This window comes from Semicossyphus pulcher, unplaced genomic scaffold (assembly GCF_022749685.1).
Source record: "Semicossyphus pulcher isolate SPU_LCO1_2020_fin unplaced genomic scaffold, fSemPul1.0.p SCAF_3, whole genome shotgun sequence".
Taxonomy (NCBI): Eukaryota; Metazoa; Chordata; class Actinopteri; order Labriformes; family Labridae; genus Semicossyphus; species Semicossyphus pulcher.
The window spans coordinates 2,887,423-2,906,166 of NW_027211704.1; the positions used below are offsets into that span (position 1 = coordinate 2,887,423).

Genomic DNA, 18,744 nt, shown 5'->3' on the forward strand with positions numbered 1-18,744 from the left:
ACTTCCTGGTGCTGGATTCAAGCGGATGATTAAGTATATTAAAATCACGAGCTTAAACGGATAAGCGTTTCTCAGCTTGGGCTCAAACTCGACATACCTGAGCATAAATACAGCCTGTGGGCTTTGTGTATCTCCGAACAAAAAAAGAGCCGGAGCAGTCACGTGACCGCACGCTGAGTTCAAGATGGAGACCGAGCGATTTGGTGTCTTCACTGTTAGCTAGCTAGCTGTTTACAATTATCTCAATATGGCAAATACGGCGGAATATCAGACGTTTTAACGCTAACACTTTAAGTCATAATCCAACCTGAGATGTGCTTTCGGCAGCTTTTGGCCACGATGAGGTAAAGTTGTTTGTAAACAACGACAAGCTGAAGAATATTCAACATTAGAGGTAGCCAGAGGAGGAAACTGTCAATGATCATCATCACAAACTCATTTTGAGAGAGAGGAGATCGATATGGCACTGAGAGAGTTAAAAGTTTGTCTCCTGGGGGTAAGTCTGCGTCGATTTTTATTTAAATATGTATATGAGTCAACACTGTACATCTTACTGTACCTGTGGCATCAACTGAGCCACACTGCTCCTCTATCAGACTGTGACATATGGATGGACAGCTCTGTTTGTACAGTACGAGTTAAATGTGTTTACCTGTAAGCTCCTGGGTGAAAATACATACGTTTAACTGTCAAATGGCATTGCTGTCTTTAATCCACTGTAAGATTTTAAAAGCATTCTTTGGCTCAACATTTAGGCATGTCTAAACTTTATCTTCAACTAACTATCTTTATTGATCCCCCATTGGGGGAAATTTACTTCTTACAACAGCTAAAGAACAAAAAACAGCAAAAAAAATAATGGTACAATAGTAACAGTAAAAGCAACAACAAGAAATAAAGAAGTAGTAATTAAAATAACAATAATAATATTAAAATAAATATAAAAATTATTTACACCTTTTTACTTATATATAGATATGAACATATGGATGGAAGAATGCACATAATGGTGTGTAACATTTAGCTATTTTAACACTGAAAGTGAGTATTGCGCAGTAAGAAAATAAGGAAAAACACAGAATACTATACATATATGCATATACATACATATATACACATACATATATAAAGGTAGTGAGTGCGGGGGGATAACTGCCAGAGAGACTTGAGATCTCATAGTTGTTGTAATGCTGGTGTTAAAGAGTCTGACTGCAGATGGGATGAAGGACCTGCGGTAGGGCTCCTTCTTGCAGGTTGGGTGTCACAGTCTGCTGCTGAAGGAGCTGCTTAAGGCCCCCACAGTCTCATGCAGGGGGTGAGAGGGGTTGTCCATGTTGGATGTCAGTTTTGAGAACATCCTCCTCTCACCCACCTCCTTTATGGAGTCCAGAGAACAGTCCAGGATAGAACCGGTCCTCCTGACCAGCTGTTCAGTCTCTTCCTGCCCCTTTCTGTAATATAAGATAATTTATATAAGATAAGATAATTCTTTATTGATCCTGAGATTCGGGAGACCAGCAAATAACAAGTAGCATCCCAATAAATAGTTCCTTGGTCTTTTTACAAACTAGTTACAGGCACATATATTTCAATACTGCTTATAATGACCTCATCAAAACATTCCTGAAGTATTATTTGCTATACCCATTTCTTCATCCTGTAATACATTAAGAAAAAAAAGTCAGCCTTACAACGTCTTTCCTGTTTAACTACGACAAAGCCTCAGACCTACACGGGAAGCAGGACGGAAGACGCTGCCATTAAAAAGCAATAATGTCTGGGCCTGTTGCCAGAGAATGCATTTTTATAGTTGTGATTACACATCCAGTAATAGTTTCTGACTGTGTTTAATAAGCATCCTCTTTATTTTGTCTGTGCAGGACACTGGCGTTGGAAAGTCGAGTATTGTGTGGAGATTTGTAGAGGACAGCTTTGACCCAAACATCAACCCAACAATCGGGTGAGTTCCTGCTGTCTCCCACGCTACAAGTCACGCTACTTCTCTGTTTCAGTGGTTTGGGTTTAAGGTTGCTTCGGGACATTGTTATGTAGTAAGTTGGTATCTGCCTGTGAATGTATGGATCAAGTATTTCCCATTAAAGCTGAAAGAAAATGGACGGGCAACAATTTTTAAATCAATTAATTGTTCAAATCACTAGCAAAGGGCGGCAGTTTAGCTCAACAGTTTAATGGGCAGCTCATGTACAGATGCCACATTCCTTGATGTGGCGGCCACAGGTTCAACTCCCGCCCTCGGCCCTTAGCCGCATGCCATCCCCACTCACTTCCCCTGTTTCTAACACTATCAACTGACCTTCATCAATAAAGGCCCCAAAATAAATCTTAAAAACAAAAACAAACCAACAAAAATGAAAATTGCAATTTGAACATCACGTTAGGAATTGGGAAATTGTGATTGCCATTTTTACAAACCAAACAGTTTATTAATTACAGTAATAATCTCAAAGGTCTCCGGCTCACTTCATTCTATTTGCCAGTACTTTATGGGGATAAATGGCAATTGCAGGATCACACTTCCTACATAACCAGAAGTCTATGGTTGGCTCCCTTTGTTACGGTTGTTAGTCTTGATTTTACTGGCTGACGGTCGCTTTCCTTTTCAGACTGTTTGCTTCATCTGAGCGTCGAGTTTGTTTCTTCTTCTTTGGATTTTCACTTCTTGTTGAAGTTGTATCTGTAGTCATCCATCTTTTCTTTGTTTGTTCAGCCATAGTAGATTACTGTTTACTCACAACACTTGCAGAGACCGGAAAAGCAGCCGTTTAGCTCCGCCTACCCTCTCTGGCAGACCAACCACTGCTGGCTGATGGAAAACGCGTCACTAACTGGGCGCCGCTTGTGATTTTTTTCTGCAAAAGTCACCACAGACACCCAGTCTGTAATTCTGCAAATGCAAAGGCTTTCATCAGTGGGCCATAGGCTCAGTCACCATTGTGTTACCTCATTCGGCGATAGATAGAGACTTAACAGACATTTATTTAAATGAAAATCTTCGAGATTATATCTTTAAACAAGAAAATAAAGTGTTCAGAAATGTTAGTTCCCGCCCTAATTTGGATCCTGTGAGTGTTTTTTGGCTTTGGGTCAACTTAAGTAAACAATTTTAAAACACTGTGACAGTAATTTATTATCATTTTTGATATGATAAGTCACTACTGGAGCTTGATCAATACATCAGAATTGATCAATTTTAGCACGTAGCAGATATGTCACTGTTTGCATTTTTCATCCAAATCAGTAACGAGAAACGGCTGCACAGAAATGCTGGATGTGTTTGAGGTCAATAGTGAATTTAATACTGATAAAGTATCTGCAAAATATTGGCGGATATGCAGTTTGTATATCAATTTGTCAGGCTGAAAATATGCACTATTGGTTGCGCTGTAATTAATACAAGTCCTATTGCATGTTTTTCATTTAGGACGTTGTTTACTAAAGCTGGTACACATGGTGAGACATCGTGAACCAGATGAGGATCTAAATTAAGATCTCACTGTCTCAGAGTTGTTAATGAGTTTGGATAAAACCTCGAAGCTTGAGTCGTTTAATTTGGCTGTATTTTGTAAAACAGCTGATGTAATGTCTCTGAAATGTGATGCAGAATATCAGCACTAAAGTAACTCTTCTTATCCAGGGCGTCCTTCATGACCAAGACGGTGCAATACCAGAACGAGCTGCACAAGTTCCTGATCTGGGACACAGCGGGACAGGAGCGGGTGAGTAATATCCACTGAGGTTTTGGCCCTTCACTTTGTTTTTAGATGGACTGGTGGATTGTAAATCAGATTGTTTTAACTTTGCGCGGCCAAACCACAACAGCACACAGCTATGATATTGTAATCAATCGGTATGACTTGGCTTGAGTAGATTTGAAAATCTACTGATTCCTCCCATGTGGTTTTAAAGGAAGTGAGAAAGTCACACACGTGCACGCACCACTCCCTGCATGAGCCTCAGGGAGAGTGAACGCTGCAGTTATTCATTGCTCCTGATAGGGGGCGACATTCACCTTATTATAGGCAGAGCTTTGCCTCCTTTTAGTGCTCTTCTTAAAGGAGCTCCTTGTTTTCCATAGTGTCAAAGACGTGTGTGGTGCACTAGATACACATTCTTTACATCAGTGAGTGGCGTGTGTTTAGTTTAGTGGTAACATCAGTGAGTGTGTCATGCTTTGTCCCTTCTGTCACCTTTTAATCTCTGTCCTGCATCTCCTTTCGCACGCAGACCTTCTTCCTCATTGCATTCGTACGTTTTGAGATTCAGAAAAAGGAGTGTCATTGCCTTGTTATTATCTTAAGTTGCAGTCATGTCTAAAAACTGAAGCTTAACATTAAAAAACATACAGCAGACTGTAGCAATCAGAAATTACATCAATGCATTTGCAACGTTCAGCAACAAGACATTTATTATCATATATCTGTCTATCATCAACTCTAATACCTGTTTTTATGTAACCTGTGTGTCTATAGCAGCAGAATTTTAAACACCCACACACACACACACAAAGTTTAGGATAGAAAAGACTAAAGATGATGTAAGAGGTAGGATACATCTCGCTGTTTAAGTACAATTTTAGCATTTAAGCCCGTCCAAACAACACCAACCCCCAGACATATACAGCGTAAGGAACTACTTTCTCTTCTGACTCACACATCCAACATTTCCCTGCGTTAGCTCTTCCCTTTTTCTCTGCTTGCCGTTCTCCTTTTCTCCTGCACAATCCCCTGCTGTTGTCATGTCTTATCCCTGCTGCTGTCCTCTCCAGAGAGGTGAGATAAGATGCTGTTTGCCTTTTATCCTCCTTTTCCCCCCGGGGTTCTCGGCTTCTTCAAGACCCTTGAGGGGGACATCAGTGCAGCCCTCGTTTAAGATAAGACCAGAGGATGAAACCCAAGCCGTCTCAGTCCACTGGCGTGTGCTGCTTGCTACTGTGTCTTATCTGCGAGTCACTGCAACTCCACGTCAGACTGTCGGCTTTTTTTCCTGCTTTCTTTTGTGTTTTCTCCTGTGGAATAGCTGTTTTCATTTCTTTTCTTGGCAACAATCAATTTTCCTGTGATTCTTTTTTTATTTTCCACCTTTTCATTCCCACAAATCCGCTTTTTCACTCCCATGTGGCCTCCCCAGCCTCCCAAGAGGCTCACATCTGTATGGGAAAAAATAAGCAACATTCGTTTGGTAGGTTTTGCGCTGCGGTATTTTGAAGCTTTACATGACTGTTTTTTAACTTCTGAGGAGTTTTGGCCGATCAAAAGCTGTTGATTTCAGAAAGGGGAACACAAAGCCAGCCAATGCATGTAGACTGGGGCAAAAGGGAAGCTCTGTGATTTCCAAAATCCATATCTCAAGACCAGATGAGGCCTCACGAGTACGTCTAAGCCCAGCTGTCAACAGCTCATCGGGTCCTCCCCGTCTGACTGTTCCTTCACACAGAAAACAAGTGAGAGGAACCGTGCTTCTTACAGGAATATGAGGGTTTCATTCATTATGCACCCAGCTCGTGGTTTCAGCAATTAATCAGCACTTGCAGGGCATCACTGGGGCTGCTTTCTGGGCTGCTGTGTGGCCAGACGTCTGGCCTCGCTGTGATTACTCTTCGGGTTATGCAGAGATAGACCACACAGGACTGGTGGTGGTGCAAACCCAGCACAAGCCAATGAAACAGACAGCGCTCTGCTCAGTGCGTCTGCCAAAGCTGGATTCCCGTTGGTGGACTTGGGGCCAGTAACAACTATAATTATGTGGAATGTGTGCTTTCCTGAGGTAACACTGTCACTCCAAGACGGATAGTTTATTCCATCATATTGTAAAGGAAAATAGAATTGGCGGGAAGGCCGGGTCATTCCAAGTGAAGGACGTTTTCAGTCACGGGTTGTTTCTTCTAAAGTAAATATCATTAGTTAATACATGACACATGATTTTATTAGTGTGTTAAAAAGCCCCAGAACATCTTTTACATGCGAGTAGGCATAAGAAGAGGTTAGGAGTTTGAGAGGGGAAATCATCCTTTATTAAAATATACTGTATGTTTGTATTGCTAACAAAAATATATATATAGTGTTCATATTCGTTCCAACAGAAAAATCATCAACTAAGTGAATCTATTCTGTTTTGAGACAGCGAGCGTTTGCTGCTGCAAAAAGAGGGGGATGTTAAAGCCCTATGCGACACGGTGGTACAGTGGTTAGCGCTGTTGCCTCACAGTTAGAGGGTTCCAATCCCGGTTCAGACGAAGTGGGCCGTTCTGTGTGGAGTTAGCATGTTCTCCCTGTGCATGTGCAGGTTCCCTCACGGTCCTCAGGCCTCCTCCCACAGCACAAAGACATTAGGTTCATTGGTGACTCTAAATTGGTGAGGTGTGAGTGTGAAGGCTGTCTCGATGTGCCAGCCCTGTAACTGACTGGCGATCAATCCAGGGTGTACCCCGCCTCTCCAGCCCCCCTGCGACCCAACATGTTGCAAAAAATATTTATTTAAACAATTACTTTTCCCAAAGTTTTCTAAATTTCCAGAACTGTTCAATGACAAACTGGACTTATGTCTAAACTTCAAGATAAACAGTAAATAGATAAAAAAATAAAAAGATGAATAGTAATCTAATGCTAACAACTTAAGCATAATAGCTAAGGTGGTGCCATTTAGAGAATTTTTTAACTTTTTACCAGGGTCACCATTGTGGCTTTGCATAACATGTTAGAATTAAGCAATATCAAACTCGATGTTTCGATGCTGTACTGAATATCAACACGGCTGTGATGCGGTCGCAGATAATCACAGCTGTGCTGATAGTCAGAACAACATCACGACCTCGACTGTGATATTGCTTTTATACAACAGTTACACAAGCAGCAAATAGTAGATTACTGTACAGATTACTGTTTGCTCCCCCAACTAGTTCCACAACTTAACTGAAACTGGACTGTTGTTGCCAAGCAACCCAAACATTCTCCTGCACTCTGTGTCTACAGGTTACCACAGATCAGCTGTTTTTTATCATGTTCATTTATCTGTTTGTTTTAGTTTATCATCAACCAGTGAAATAAGAGTCTGCTGTGTGAGTCAGACGTACCAGCTGGATCGATGCAGACATACACGCTCTGCTGTGATGTTGATTAACTGTATTCAGAACACCTGGCTGAGGCGGAGTGATTCACAGAGTGAAAAGTCCCAGTGATGTTGTTCTCTGTATCAGCACTCATGGAATGGCTCTTGTCCAATCAAATTACTTGGTGGGAACTAACTTATAATAACAATAATACGTTTTATTAATATCGCACATTTCATAATACTCAAAGGCACTTTACATGATCACATTTTAAAACAACAAAATAAACACAATAAGAGGAAACCAGAGATTAAAAGCTGTTCGAAAAGGTGGCTCTTGATCAGTGATTATTGTTGTAATGATGAGCTGTTTATCACAAAACGCCTGAGGCTTTGGTCATAACTCAAAATTACGGAGAAATTAACAAATAATGAAGCTGTTAATGAGGCAGAATGTCGCCCTAAAGGTGACCCAGGTAGAGTGACCATAAGATGACCTGCAAAAACCATCTGTATTAAGTTTCATAAAAATCCCTCCAATAGTTGTTGAGACATTTAACTAAAAAGCATTTATGTGAACCTGATGGTGCGCTGGAGGAATCACCAAGGGCTCACCAATGTCAGTGAGTGACATCCTGGACAGATGAATATATGTATCAGATTCTTTGCGATCTATTTAGTTGTTTGGATATTTCAGTCTGGAGCAAAGTAGTGGAAAAAACGACTGACATAAAGTCATGCAGTTGGCACGGCTAAAGACAGTAGGTTTTCAAACTCAACCACTGCAGGCGTAGTGCTGAAGCCATGTTTCAGTGAGCGCTGGAAAGTATTTCACCAGGAAAATACCAAAACCTGGCATGAAGACGACCCTCCCGCCTCCCGGGCAGCTACATTTAGAACTGCACATGTTGTTTAGATTATTCTGCGCTTTGTGATCTATTGGGTTAAGATCAAATGGTCGTCCATAAAAATCAAAACGCTAACAGCTTTTGACACATTCTGCTCATCTTTCTCCTGATAGCTACCACATGTGTGATGTCTGTGTGGAAAACTCGCCATGGTCCCGTTTTAAACCATTTTTTGGTTTAGTTTTTTTTCCTCTTTTTTATCCCCTGTTTTGAGTTTGTCACAGTCAGCATTTTTCAATCGGTCTAATAAAACTGACGGTTATGTAATCACAGTGGAATGTGACTATGTAATGGATTAGCCATATCCATCTAAAGCCTAAACACTGTTACTTAATCTGTGCAGCGTGAAAATGTACAAAAGCACATCTGTTTTAAGTACCCTTTTCATTATAGAGATGAAAAGTTTAAGGTGAACAGTCTTCCAATTATTTCAATCAAGTCGCAGTTGATTGTCTCTGAATAAGAAACTCTTTATCACTGTGTTCAGTTTCACGTGGTTTCAAGGCTTTACTGGGACTTAGCGGTGCCAGTGGAACGCACAATGTGTTTTCAGCAGAGATGAAGGTCATTAAAATGCAAGCTTCCTCCCTGTCTTACTCATCATTGTTTACTTTCTCTGTCTCTCCACAGTTTCGAGCTCTCGCCCCGATGTACTACAGAGGATCAGCTGCAGCCATCATTGTGTACGACATCACAAAAGAGGTATTATTTACTTTTTAATCCTTATACTGCGTAATCCACAAAGTACTCACTGTATAGTTTCATTGTTTTGTTCCACATCTTTCTTTAATTGTAATTTAATGTGTACGTTTTGGAGCAACAGTTCAATTTGTTTGGAAATACACTTGTTGGCTTTCCCACCAAGAGTTAGATGAGGAGCCTGATACCACTTTCATGCTTTCATGGTAAATGTGATCCTGCAGTTTGACGCTCTTACCTTAGTTTAGCAATAAGACTGAAGAGGTAATAAAATCTCTCTTAAACTCAATAATTATCAGCTCTTATCTTGTTTGTTTAATCCGTAAGAATTTGCCCTTTTACAGGGTCATATCAAGTATTAGAGCCAATTTGACATAGTGGTCAAAGTGTAATTACAAATTACAGGTCTGTCACGTGATGCACGTTTGCTCAAAATGACCTTTTCCAGCCTTATTACATTGTGAAAAAAATCTCTGTATATCAGCTGTTTTTTGTTTTTTTTAAACAAGTGTTCAAATTTCAACATAACCCCTCCATTATCACAACAAATAAACAATCGGACAAACAAACAATTAAGGTGCTCTTAAAAAGTTTCACAACATAGCGCTATCTAATTATACTACTATACAACATATCTAACGACTACATACAAATGAGATAAAAATAAAATACAACCTATGTAACTTTAAAGCCCCCCTCCAGGTAAAATTCAGTGTTTAACCTTGTAAACATCTCCATGTGGTGTTCTTCATGTGCTACAAGACACATAAACATCAGCATCATCTCCATGGCTGGGCCTGTCTGCTTTTAAACTGCAGTGTACCAAGGACAGGCTGAACAACATGTGTTCAGATTGGCAGGTTTGAGACGTCACAAACCTAAGGAGCCAATCCCGTTAATGGACGGGGTGACGCTATGCACATCATTATGTTTAAACTATGGCGACCACTTCGGCGTTGCGCGAGCCAGCTGTAACCGTCATCGTCACTGACTATTAACATTAATGTTACTACTGCTAACTACTACATTTCAAGCTAGCTAAGTTTCAACAAGTTGCCGAAATGGCGGCGCCTATGCAGATTTATGAATTTTTAATGAGGGAGAAGGAGGAGACGCCTCGGGAGGATTTTTACAAGATAATTAAACGTATTTGGCAGAAAAAACATAAAAGACACAATTTATTATTTCAAGCAGAGCATTTAATGTCTTAAAACATGATTGCAGCTGGGCTTTAAATTAATCAATGAATTGAAAAATAGGGGGAAAAAATGCACACCCAATATCAGCCAATATTCAAGGTAATATTATAAAATATCAGCTTTTCAAATGTCTTGTCGTTGGTCAGAGCCAGCCATGCTAACTCTCCCTGACATTTTCAGTCTTTATGCTAAGCTAGGATAACCGGCTGCTGACTATAGCTTTGTATTTCTTTCTTTGTATTTTCTGCACCTTAAGTGTTTTATACTATATATTGTTTTTACTGTCTTTGCTATCTTGTTTTAACATCTTAAGTGTCTTTGAGTACCTTTTTAAAGCGCTATATCAATAAAATGTATTATTATTATTATTATTATTATTATTATCCCAAATTTCCCCCCTGGGGATCAATAAAGGATTATCTCAATATTATTTAAGATATGATTGGGATCAATCTTATAATCGAACTCTGTGTAAGAGCGCCTCGTTCTGGGAGGCAAATTTTGCCTGATTAGCATATAAAACCTAATCCTTAAAACTGTGATGGTCTGTCTATCTGCTTGTCTGCTATCATCATCATCATCATCAGGAATCCTTCCAAACACTGAAGAACTGGGTGAAGGAGCTGCGGCAGCACGGCCCTCCGAACATAGTGGTCGCCATCGCTGGAAACAAATGTGACCTGTCAGACGCCAGGTGAGCTTTCATTAGAGCGTGTGTATCCTGAACTGTGCTGGTGTGCAGTATGATGGTGCCTCCTTATTTACAGCCTGAGAGTGAGGATGGGATTTCAGATGTCTGGCTTGGATGGAAAAACATCTTGTTGAAATATTTGACCTTTTAACGTTGGAATAATATTTAATGTTTGGCTTAGATGTTCCACTGCGAGGAGGATTATTGGCTCTCTCACTGTTTAGCACTCCTTTTAAACAGTTTGTCGGGAAATGTAAGGTGATCAGAGTCTCACCTCTGTTGATCTTTGTGTGTCGTTCTACTTGAGATGCTTCACGTGTGGTAGTAGGAAACTTGTATTTAACTTGTTGTCTTAATAGAGCATGCATGAAATTATGAAATCTTCCATGTAATAGAAGAAGTACAGTTTGATGGTTATCATGTGAAGCATGAAATTGGACAATCTGTTCACATATTACAACATCATTATTTTGACACATCTGTTGTGTTTACAGGGAAGTGCCAGAGAAGGATGCCAAGGACTACGCTGACTCCATCCATGCTATCTTTGTAGAAACCAGCGCCAAGAACGCCATTAACATCAACGAGGTGTTTATAGAGATAAGTGAGTGTGTTTTCTTCGGCCTGCTCATCCTCAGGTTCACATTAAGCTGTGACTAATTAAGCATTGTGCAGCATTAAGATTATTATCTTGCCGGTAGGAAATGTTATGACCAGAATCTTCTTTGAGAGGTCTTGTTAACAGTGTTATCATTCTTTTCTGTGTCCGTATCTGACGTATAACTGTAATAAGCCAATTCAGAATTAGCTACAGATAATGTCAGGTCGGGAGAAGGCAGAATACACTTAATCAGGACATCTTGACACTTAATTTATGAACACAAATGTGCAGAGACAAGTGGCTGTGTGAGCAGTTCTGAGTGTCGACTAATAAGCTTGTGATAATGGAGCCAGGGCTGGGTTATAAGAGCTCTCTCCAAATTGCCAACCACATATCAGTTGTATGCAGGTATTGTGCATGCAGTGTGTTCATGCAGGTAGAGGAAAAAAAGCATTCATAAAAACTTGCTGCATGTCTTATACTTAATTATGTTATTTGAACACGTCTTTTTTTCTTATTCCATATTTATTACATCCTGTTCAAACTGACTTGTAATCTATACTAAAATCGTCATAGTTAGTATCGTAAGTTGAAATAGTAAAAACACAAATGTGACTTTGGAATGATGTCGTAAATTTTAGTTCATAAAATGAATGCAAAATGATTTCTTTAAAGGTGCACTGTGTAACTTCTGTTAGTGACATCGTTGAGGGAACTGCAGTCAACCTTCTTGCACTCGCTGATGTTATCCACTCGACGGTGTTTTGCTACGTTGCATAACTGGCAAATCGTCTGCAATAGTAAACAAGCTAACGTTTGCTAACTGTAGCTTTTTGCCAGCTTACAGCTAGCTGGCTAACCTTAGCCTAGGCAGATAATGCAACGATATTGGCTAATGGAAAACAATCGGTAGTTATACACATTTGCTTTGTTCTACTAATAATTTACTATTGGCCAAAATCAACACCGTTTGTCATGTTAGCTGGCAAAGTTATTTGTCAAGCTAGATAACTGACATGCACACTCGGATTGTAGTGTGGAAGTGTAATGTGGATAATAGTCATAACGTTAGCGAGCATGCTGAGGTTAGCCACCTAGCTCTAACGTAAATACACTGCATTAATCTGGCTTTGTGCTTCATAACAAAATGGCAAATTATGACGATGAACCAGCTTCACAAAATAAAACTTTTTTTGTTTTTTATTCTCGTGTGTACTTTGTGTTGGTGTCGTTGTGGGTGCCGGTCGTTTGATAACATTATCCGTCTCCGTTTCCCAGCTTGCGTTGTCTTGCGTTGCACACTGTTGACTGTAGGGGCGGAGAATGAGCTCTAGGCAGCGAGGCACATATACGTCACCTCCTCTTCTTTTCGCGGGTAAACCGGCTTGAATGCTTTACATAGAAATCAGCCCACAGGCTGTTATAGGAAATGGAGGAAGTTGGGGAAGGTCTAACTTTTTCAGTTCCTCTACTATGCCTTCACACATTGGCACTATCAAATGATTAATACATGTAAAATCTGACAGTGCACCTTTAAATATCTTACTTGTATTGTTTATCTTTCTGTATCCGTCTTCCCAACCTTCAAAATCAGTAGTGCCCCCATTTCCTTAATGCATTTTATTTAGAGACCATAGAGAACACCAACAACATACTCTCAAAGCTATTTAAAATTGATTTTAACTGTAGTGAACCGACTTAACATTTTTTTCCAGTGTGAACACAATAAACTGAAGACTTGCTGCTGTAGAAATCTGGGGCATAGTTACAGGGTTGCTGCCAAGTAATTAGCATTTAGTGCTACCATGAACATTTTTTAATTTTCAAAATGGATATGAAAACATAAAAATAAATATTATACACAGCAAGAAAGAATGTGTACTGATGGAGAGTTTGAAATAGAATAGGGATGCTGAATGCTTGCAACCTCTGATCAGTGTGTTTTGTCCTCGTAGGTAAGCGCATCCCCGTTGTAGAAGCAGCAGGAGGAACATCAGGAAAAGCTTTCAAATTGGGAAGACAGGCCTCAGAGTCTCGCAGGACGTGCTGCTGATGATGCCGGTGACCTTTGACCTGACCTTTGCCTTTCTTCTGTGTCCCAACCCCTGCTCCAGCTTATAGGAACCACACACCCTGCCATCCATGATAGCGGGTGCAGCATTGCCAAACTGACGTGGAATCAAATATTTCCTTCAACAAAGAAGTAGGCAGGAGTAATAATATAAATCCTGCATTAATACATTGATATATAAGTAAACGTTCCCCATGTATATAATTCTGCTGGCGTGTATTATGGACATCAGCCTTGGTTTGATGTATCATAGAGGACCTTTACAGCCGCAGAAGATTCAGAAGTCATTTGTACTTGTAAATTTGTACAAATCTACTATCTTTCAAACACAATAAGGACTGAAAATGTTTAAATTTCACCAAATTATTTTGATAAGTTATTTCTTTTGTCATCTTTATGAAGGATCCATCTATACAGTTAATGTGTATAATCACTTATTTATCATACGATTTGATAAAAGAGGTCATCAGCACGATCTCTCATCTTAATCTTGTCTTTCTGGAGGACATGTAGACAGATGTTTGTGATTCAGTCAAGCCAGAGGGATTGTGCTCACTAGATTTAAGAGTTGTAACGTGATCTCATGGTTTGAAAGCAGATATGAAAGGTATGTGGGAGCCTACTTCCTTCACATTAGAGAAGTAGTTTGGGGAATTATGGGTTTGAGTTCTTGCAGGTGAGAATCAATGACTGTATAGATGGACAACGTGTCTCCATCTGCTCCCATTGTACGAAAGTGATGCCAAAATAGCCCCCTTGATAGGCGCTGCCATCTTGTGATGGTGCCTGAGTCTGCGCAGTAGAGATCAGCGGGTGAAGCGGCTGTAGCCACTTCCGCTAAACAAAACACACACTTAACTTACCGACAAAACAGCAAGGATCCCGCACGCCGGCGTGTTTAACAGCAGAACAGCTTCTTGTGTTGGTCTGAGGTTAACGTTCACAGGTATGAAAACTTCACTGACTGTAGTGATTGTTTTAGTTACGTCTCCTCTCACCGTTCGTCCTCCACTCTGCTAATCCGGAACTGATCGGCTGCAGGAGCCGTATTTGTCAACAGAGCTGTCAATCATCCTTTTGACAGCATCAAATAACTAATTAAAAATAAACTTGTCAGAAAAATGAACACTTGGACATAAATCAGCATGATAAGAACTAACTATAATGACAGAAACCATGTTTAAGAAAAATGTATTTGACGTGTATTTTGATTTTATAGTTTGACTCATGTCCCATCTGTTAACATGGAGGAGGCGGGCTTTATGACCTATACTGCAGCCGGTCAGCAGGGGGTGATAGAGAGGGTTTGGCTATTGTCTATGGTGAGAATCAATACCACTGACATATTAGTACAGTAAATACGAAGCTTTAGCCTGCAGTCTGTTAGCATAGCTTAGCATGTTAACAGGAAACAGGAAAACAGCTGGCCAGGTTCTGTCCAAAGGTAACAACATCAGCCTACGAGCACCTTTAAAACTCAAAAAGTACGGCATCATGTCTGGTCATTTTACACGTTTTTGGCAGATAAAAAAAACCCATCAGTCTTTTTTTTTAGGGATTTATTTGCCAAACTATTTCCTTGCTTGTGAGTAGCAACTAACGGAGACTCAATTAAGTTTCTGGAGCTAGCCAAGAAATAGTCCAGGACCTTTATAAAAAGTAAAATTGTTGTTTTTACACTAAAATATTTGATGTTTTTTTTGAACGAGACAGAGCCAGGTGTTTACCTGTCTTTATGCCAAGCTAACCTAACAAGCTGTAGACTGTTTATACTGTATTTCATGGACAAATATAAGCATGGTATCCTTCTCACCCGACTCTCTGACACAAAGCAAATATTCATATTTCTCAAAACAAACTATTCCTTTAATTGAAGTTTGAAAATGAACCTTGTTATCTTTCTGTCTTTGGCTTTTTTAGAATATTTGTTGGTCAGTTGCCCTCAAAAATGATGGCAATTAGTCGTGAAATCTTATGTCTGTTACAAAACAACCGTGCAGTCCACATATTCTGTTGATCCTGCTTCAATCAGGGCGGAAAGTTCTGACTCTGTAGCAGTCTTGAAGTGTATTCATACAGTCCCTGTTACTGAAAGGTGAGAAGGTATTAACTAAATCCTGAATATGAAGTTCCCTGTAATGCACACAGCAATATTACTTTAGCTTTATTTCTCTCTATTGTTCACTGGCCTTCCTGTCAATCCTTTGCTGCAGCTTTACAACATTTTACAGGCGAGGCCGACATTTGTGAGGTTTGCCAAATACTTTAATTGTCCCGTAAACCTGTTTTTTTTTTCATATTTCCTTTTTCTTTCTCCCAATCAGCACTTGCTTACTCTTGTAATGTTGTTTTACTACCTTGCCTGCGATGGAAACAGCGAGATCTTGAAACTTGACACGGTTTAGAGGAAAATCAGATTTCAGAGCTTAAATCTCCTCTTTGCATAACGTTTTAGGTGCAGAATTAGACGTGGCAGTGTGTCGACATGCTGACCCCATAATGAACCTGCATTCTGCTCTGAGTAACTGTATGTTCATTGTTCCAAAGTCTGCTTTTCCTTTTCTCGCTGCTTCTTTTGACTCATTCCCTCTAAATTCCAGGCACTTATTGTAAGTCCAGCTTTCAGACAAACATGGCAGACTTTACATCAGCGTTCACAGAGCTCTGTCATCCTCTCACACTGATGAAAACTGCTCTGTGATCCTTATGTATGTTAGAGTGGAGTCATTTCCCTCTTATATTGGCCTAATTAAACTTCAGTAGAAGTTGACTCATGAGCTCTCCACAGACTTGATAATTTTGTGTAATTTCATGCCGTCTTGTAGCTCATGAGAGTTCCCTTTAGCCCCAAAAGCCTCTTTTCGGAGTTGCCAAAAAACACAGATGTGCGCTCAAATCGACTGCGTTTCCACATTTATGAATTTGGATTCTGTGCTTTCTGTCAGAGCAAGCCACTCTAGTCGCCTTTAAGCCTCTTTAATGTATCTGCTATTGATGTGTTGTGTGCTATAAGCAGTGCTACTACTTCTCCAGGAGCTTCCTTAAGTGTGCAATAGCTTTTCGTTAAGTAAAATGTGATCCTAATCCAAGAAGTTACTTACAGAGTGGGAGCTTAAACTCATGCAAAAATAAGATCTCCTTCATTAAGTCTTAAATGCATGATAATGATGGTTTTATAATGACCTGATTTTGCGCTTATTTGATGGCAGTTTTGCACAAACAGTGGATCATGTGAGTGAAATGTACAGATTGATATTCAAGGTCAAAAGTTAAACTTGTGATTGATTCTTTGACTGAGGCTGCTGTGTTGGTAATTCTGCCCTCGCACTACACCATAATGCTAACTCTAGCTCGTATTTAATGTAGCTTCAGCAGTTATTTTAAAAAGGGAACCACTCCGGTACTTTGAAAGCTGCACTTTGTATTAATTGGCCTTTATTACTAACCCACACTCTGCCTGCAGTCTGTTATTATCTCTGTGAAATCACTCGATGAAACATACTTAGAGAGGTGTCAGACGCCTTAATGTCCCCTGGTGTTATTTTAGGTTTTGACTCTTTGCTCGGTTGTTGTTGCTATAAAGAGCATGGTGCCAAATAATGTCAAAACCATTTTACAAAACACGTAATCAACCTTTTTTTATTGTCGATTTAATATTATGATTTAAACCGCTAATCGCATAATGTTTTTTCCCTTATTTGGAAACAGGATGGATATAAATTGTCTGCCAGTTTTGCATTGAAATATACCATTAGTCTTGGGCTGGCCCTGGGAATGTGATTAATCTGTATTATGTATATTTTTCAGTGTAAATATATACCATCAAATCGCACACAAATCAATGACTTTATCCTATTCCAAGCCCGTTGTGTGACCACAATAGACTTGTACACCATTTGCAGTAATCCCATCAGCATTGTAGTTACCATATTTAGCTTTTTACTCTGTTTCATATCGACCGTAACAAAACGCCTGAGAACACTTGTTTACAGTGTATTTCCAAAATGTGTGAAAAGGGAATTCTCAATTGGTTTACTAATAAAAGATTGACAAAACTATGTTTTCTAACTGTTGTTTTTGTGTGAGAGATAAAGAGAGGAAGTAGCTCCTACATGCATTCAATTAAGTTTAATTCAATAGGCTTTATGTGCATGAAATGTGACCTGTGTTGCCAAAGGACAATTACAATTACGGCAATGTTAATGAATTATACAAAACGAAAATGGATTTACAAATTAAGTTATAATAGAAAAAGGAAGATAATGAAATCAAATAATACATTAAGAAGTCTGTGTGTGTGTATGTGTGTGAAGGTTCTCTCCCTCTCGTGTTGCGCCTGAGAGAGATGTGTGCATTAAGTTGTTCCTTGGGGATATAGTGACACTGTTGTTGGTGATTGGTTGTGTTGTTCAGTTGGCAGCCAGGCGTCTGGCTATAAATATGAATATGACACTTGAGATGTGTGTTTGACTGGCAGAAGACTTTTCGCTGCACTTTAAATAGTGCTGAGAGGGCAGAACACGTTTTCTACAATCCCCCAAAGGCCAGAGAACAAACCTCCAGTGAGTTTACAATTAAATTAACCAACATCAGAATAATTTGATTCAATTTTATTATTTTTTCTATATAAAAAAAATCCTGTACACCTGTATTACACCTGTATTAAGTGGTAATATTGCTTTGCAGTAATCATCATTAATCAATCATTATATTAAAGTGTGAGAATAATGTGAGTTTATGAAAATGAGGGGAAAATAATGAAAACTAACTTGACAGGTGAAAAATAAATGGATCAATTAAATCAATAAAAGCTGCACTGAAAAAACAGTTTTTGTTCCAGTTACATGATTCTGCCATCAAGCTCATTTCTATACGGGACAATATGGGATTATTTCACACATTTTTACTTCATGCTGTCATAATTTTAACCTGACACAAACAGGTGTAATTAATAACATATATTATTGCTGCGTGTACTTGAGTTCAGTAAGTGTTTGTTCTGCTATAATGATTAAAGATATTCATGGTGAGAAGATTTATAATGCACAAAAAAACAAGTTTTGGAATAATTACAGCCTTTGTGTTCATATGACTAAGTCAAGTCAAAGTATGTATCTTAAAGCAAAGAATTTAGGCTGCTACCTGTATATTTGCAATTAAGAAAGTGAAATGTATATTTGCCTGGGCTTCCAGGCATTTTGTTAAACATAATGAAAATAACATGAAATTTAAAAAAAATACTGTTTGAGCAATCATACCATGTAAAATGTTCTCATCTATGGAATTGAATTCTTATTATATAATTCGTATTATATAAATACTGAATTATATCTTATTAATGCATATTATTTTGTGAAATTATAATAAAGTGTTCTCAACCTGTTCTGTTCTGATTCTTTTAAGGGTTAAATTTACTGATAACAACAATAAAAATAATAATAAAACAACAACAAATCGTTGTGAAACTGTGATATCATGTACTTTTGACATACAAGCATCAAATATCGTAC

The 18,744-nt window shown here is 39.1% G+C and overlaps 1 protein-coding gene across 1 annotated transcript; it reads left to right on the forward strand.

The window, feature by feature from the left end:
• Positions 1 to 148: 148 nt before the first annotated feature.
• On the forward strand, positions 149 to 18,478 carry rab22a (RAB22A, member RAS oncogene family). The gene is made up of 7 exons (XM_069678457.1): positions 149 to 496; positions 1,881 to 1,960; positions 3,656 to 3,737; positions 8,604 to 8,675; positions 10,459 to 10,565; positions 11,057 to 11,166; positions 13,119 to 18,478. Exons 1-7 carry the CDS (start codon positions 461 to 463, stop codon positions 13,214 to 13,216), a joined length of 585 nt encoding a protein of 194 aa, XP_069534558.1. The 5' UTR covers positions 149 to 460; the 3' UTR covers positions 13,217 to 18,478.
• The last annotated feature ends 266 nt before the right edge of the window (positions 18,479 to 18,744 follow it).

Bases quoted from the DNA above. Each gene is read 5' to 3' on its own strand.
- rab22a (XM_069678457.1), top strand. From the start codon at position 461: ATGGCACTGAGAGAGTTAAAAGTTTGTCTCCTGGGG. The intron at 497-1,880 runs GTAAGTCTGCGT...TTGTCTGTGCAG, and splicing joins TAAAAGTTTGTCTCCTGGGG to GACACTGGCGTTGGAAAGTC. The intron at 1,961-3,655 runs GTGAGTTCCTGC...CTTCTTATCCAG, and splicing joins AACATCAACCCAACAATCGG to GGCGTCCTTCATGACCAAGA.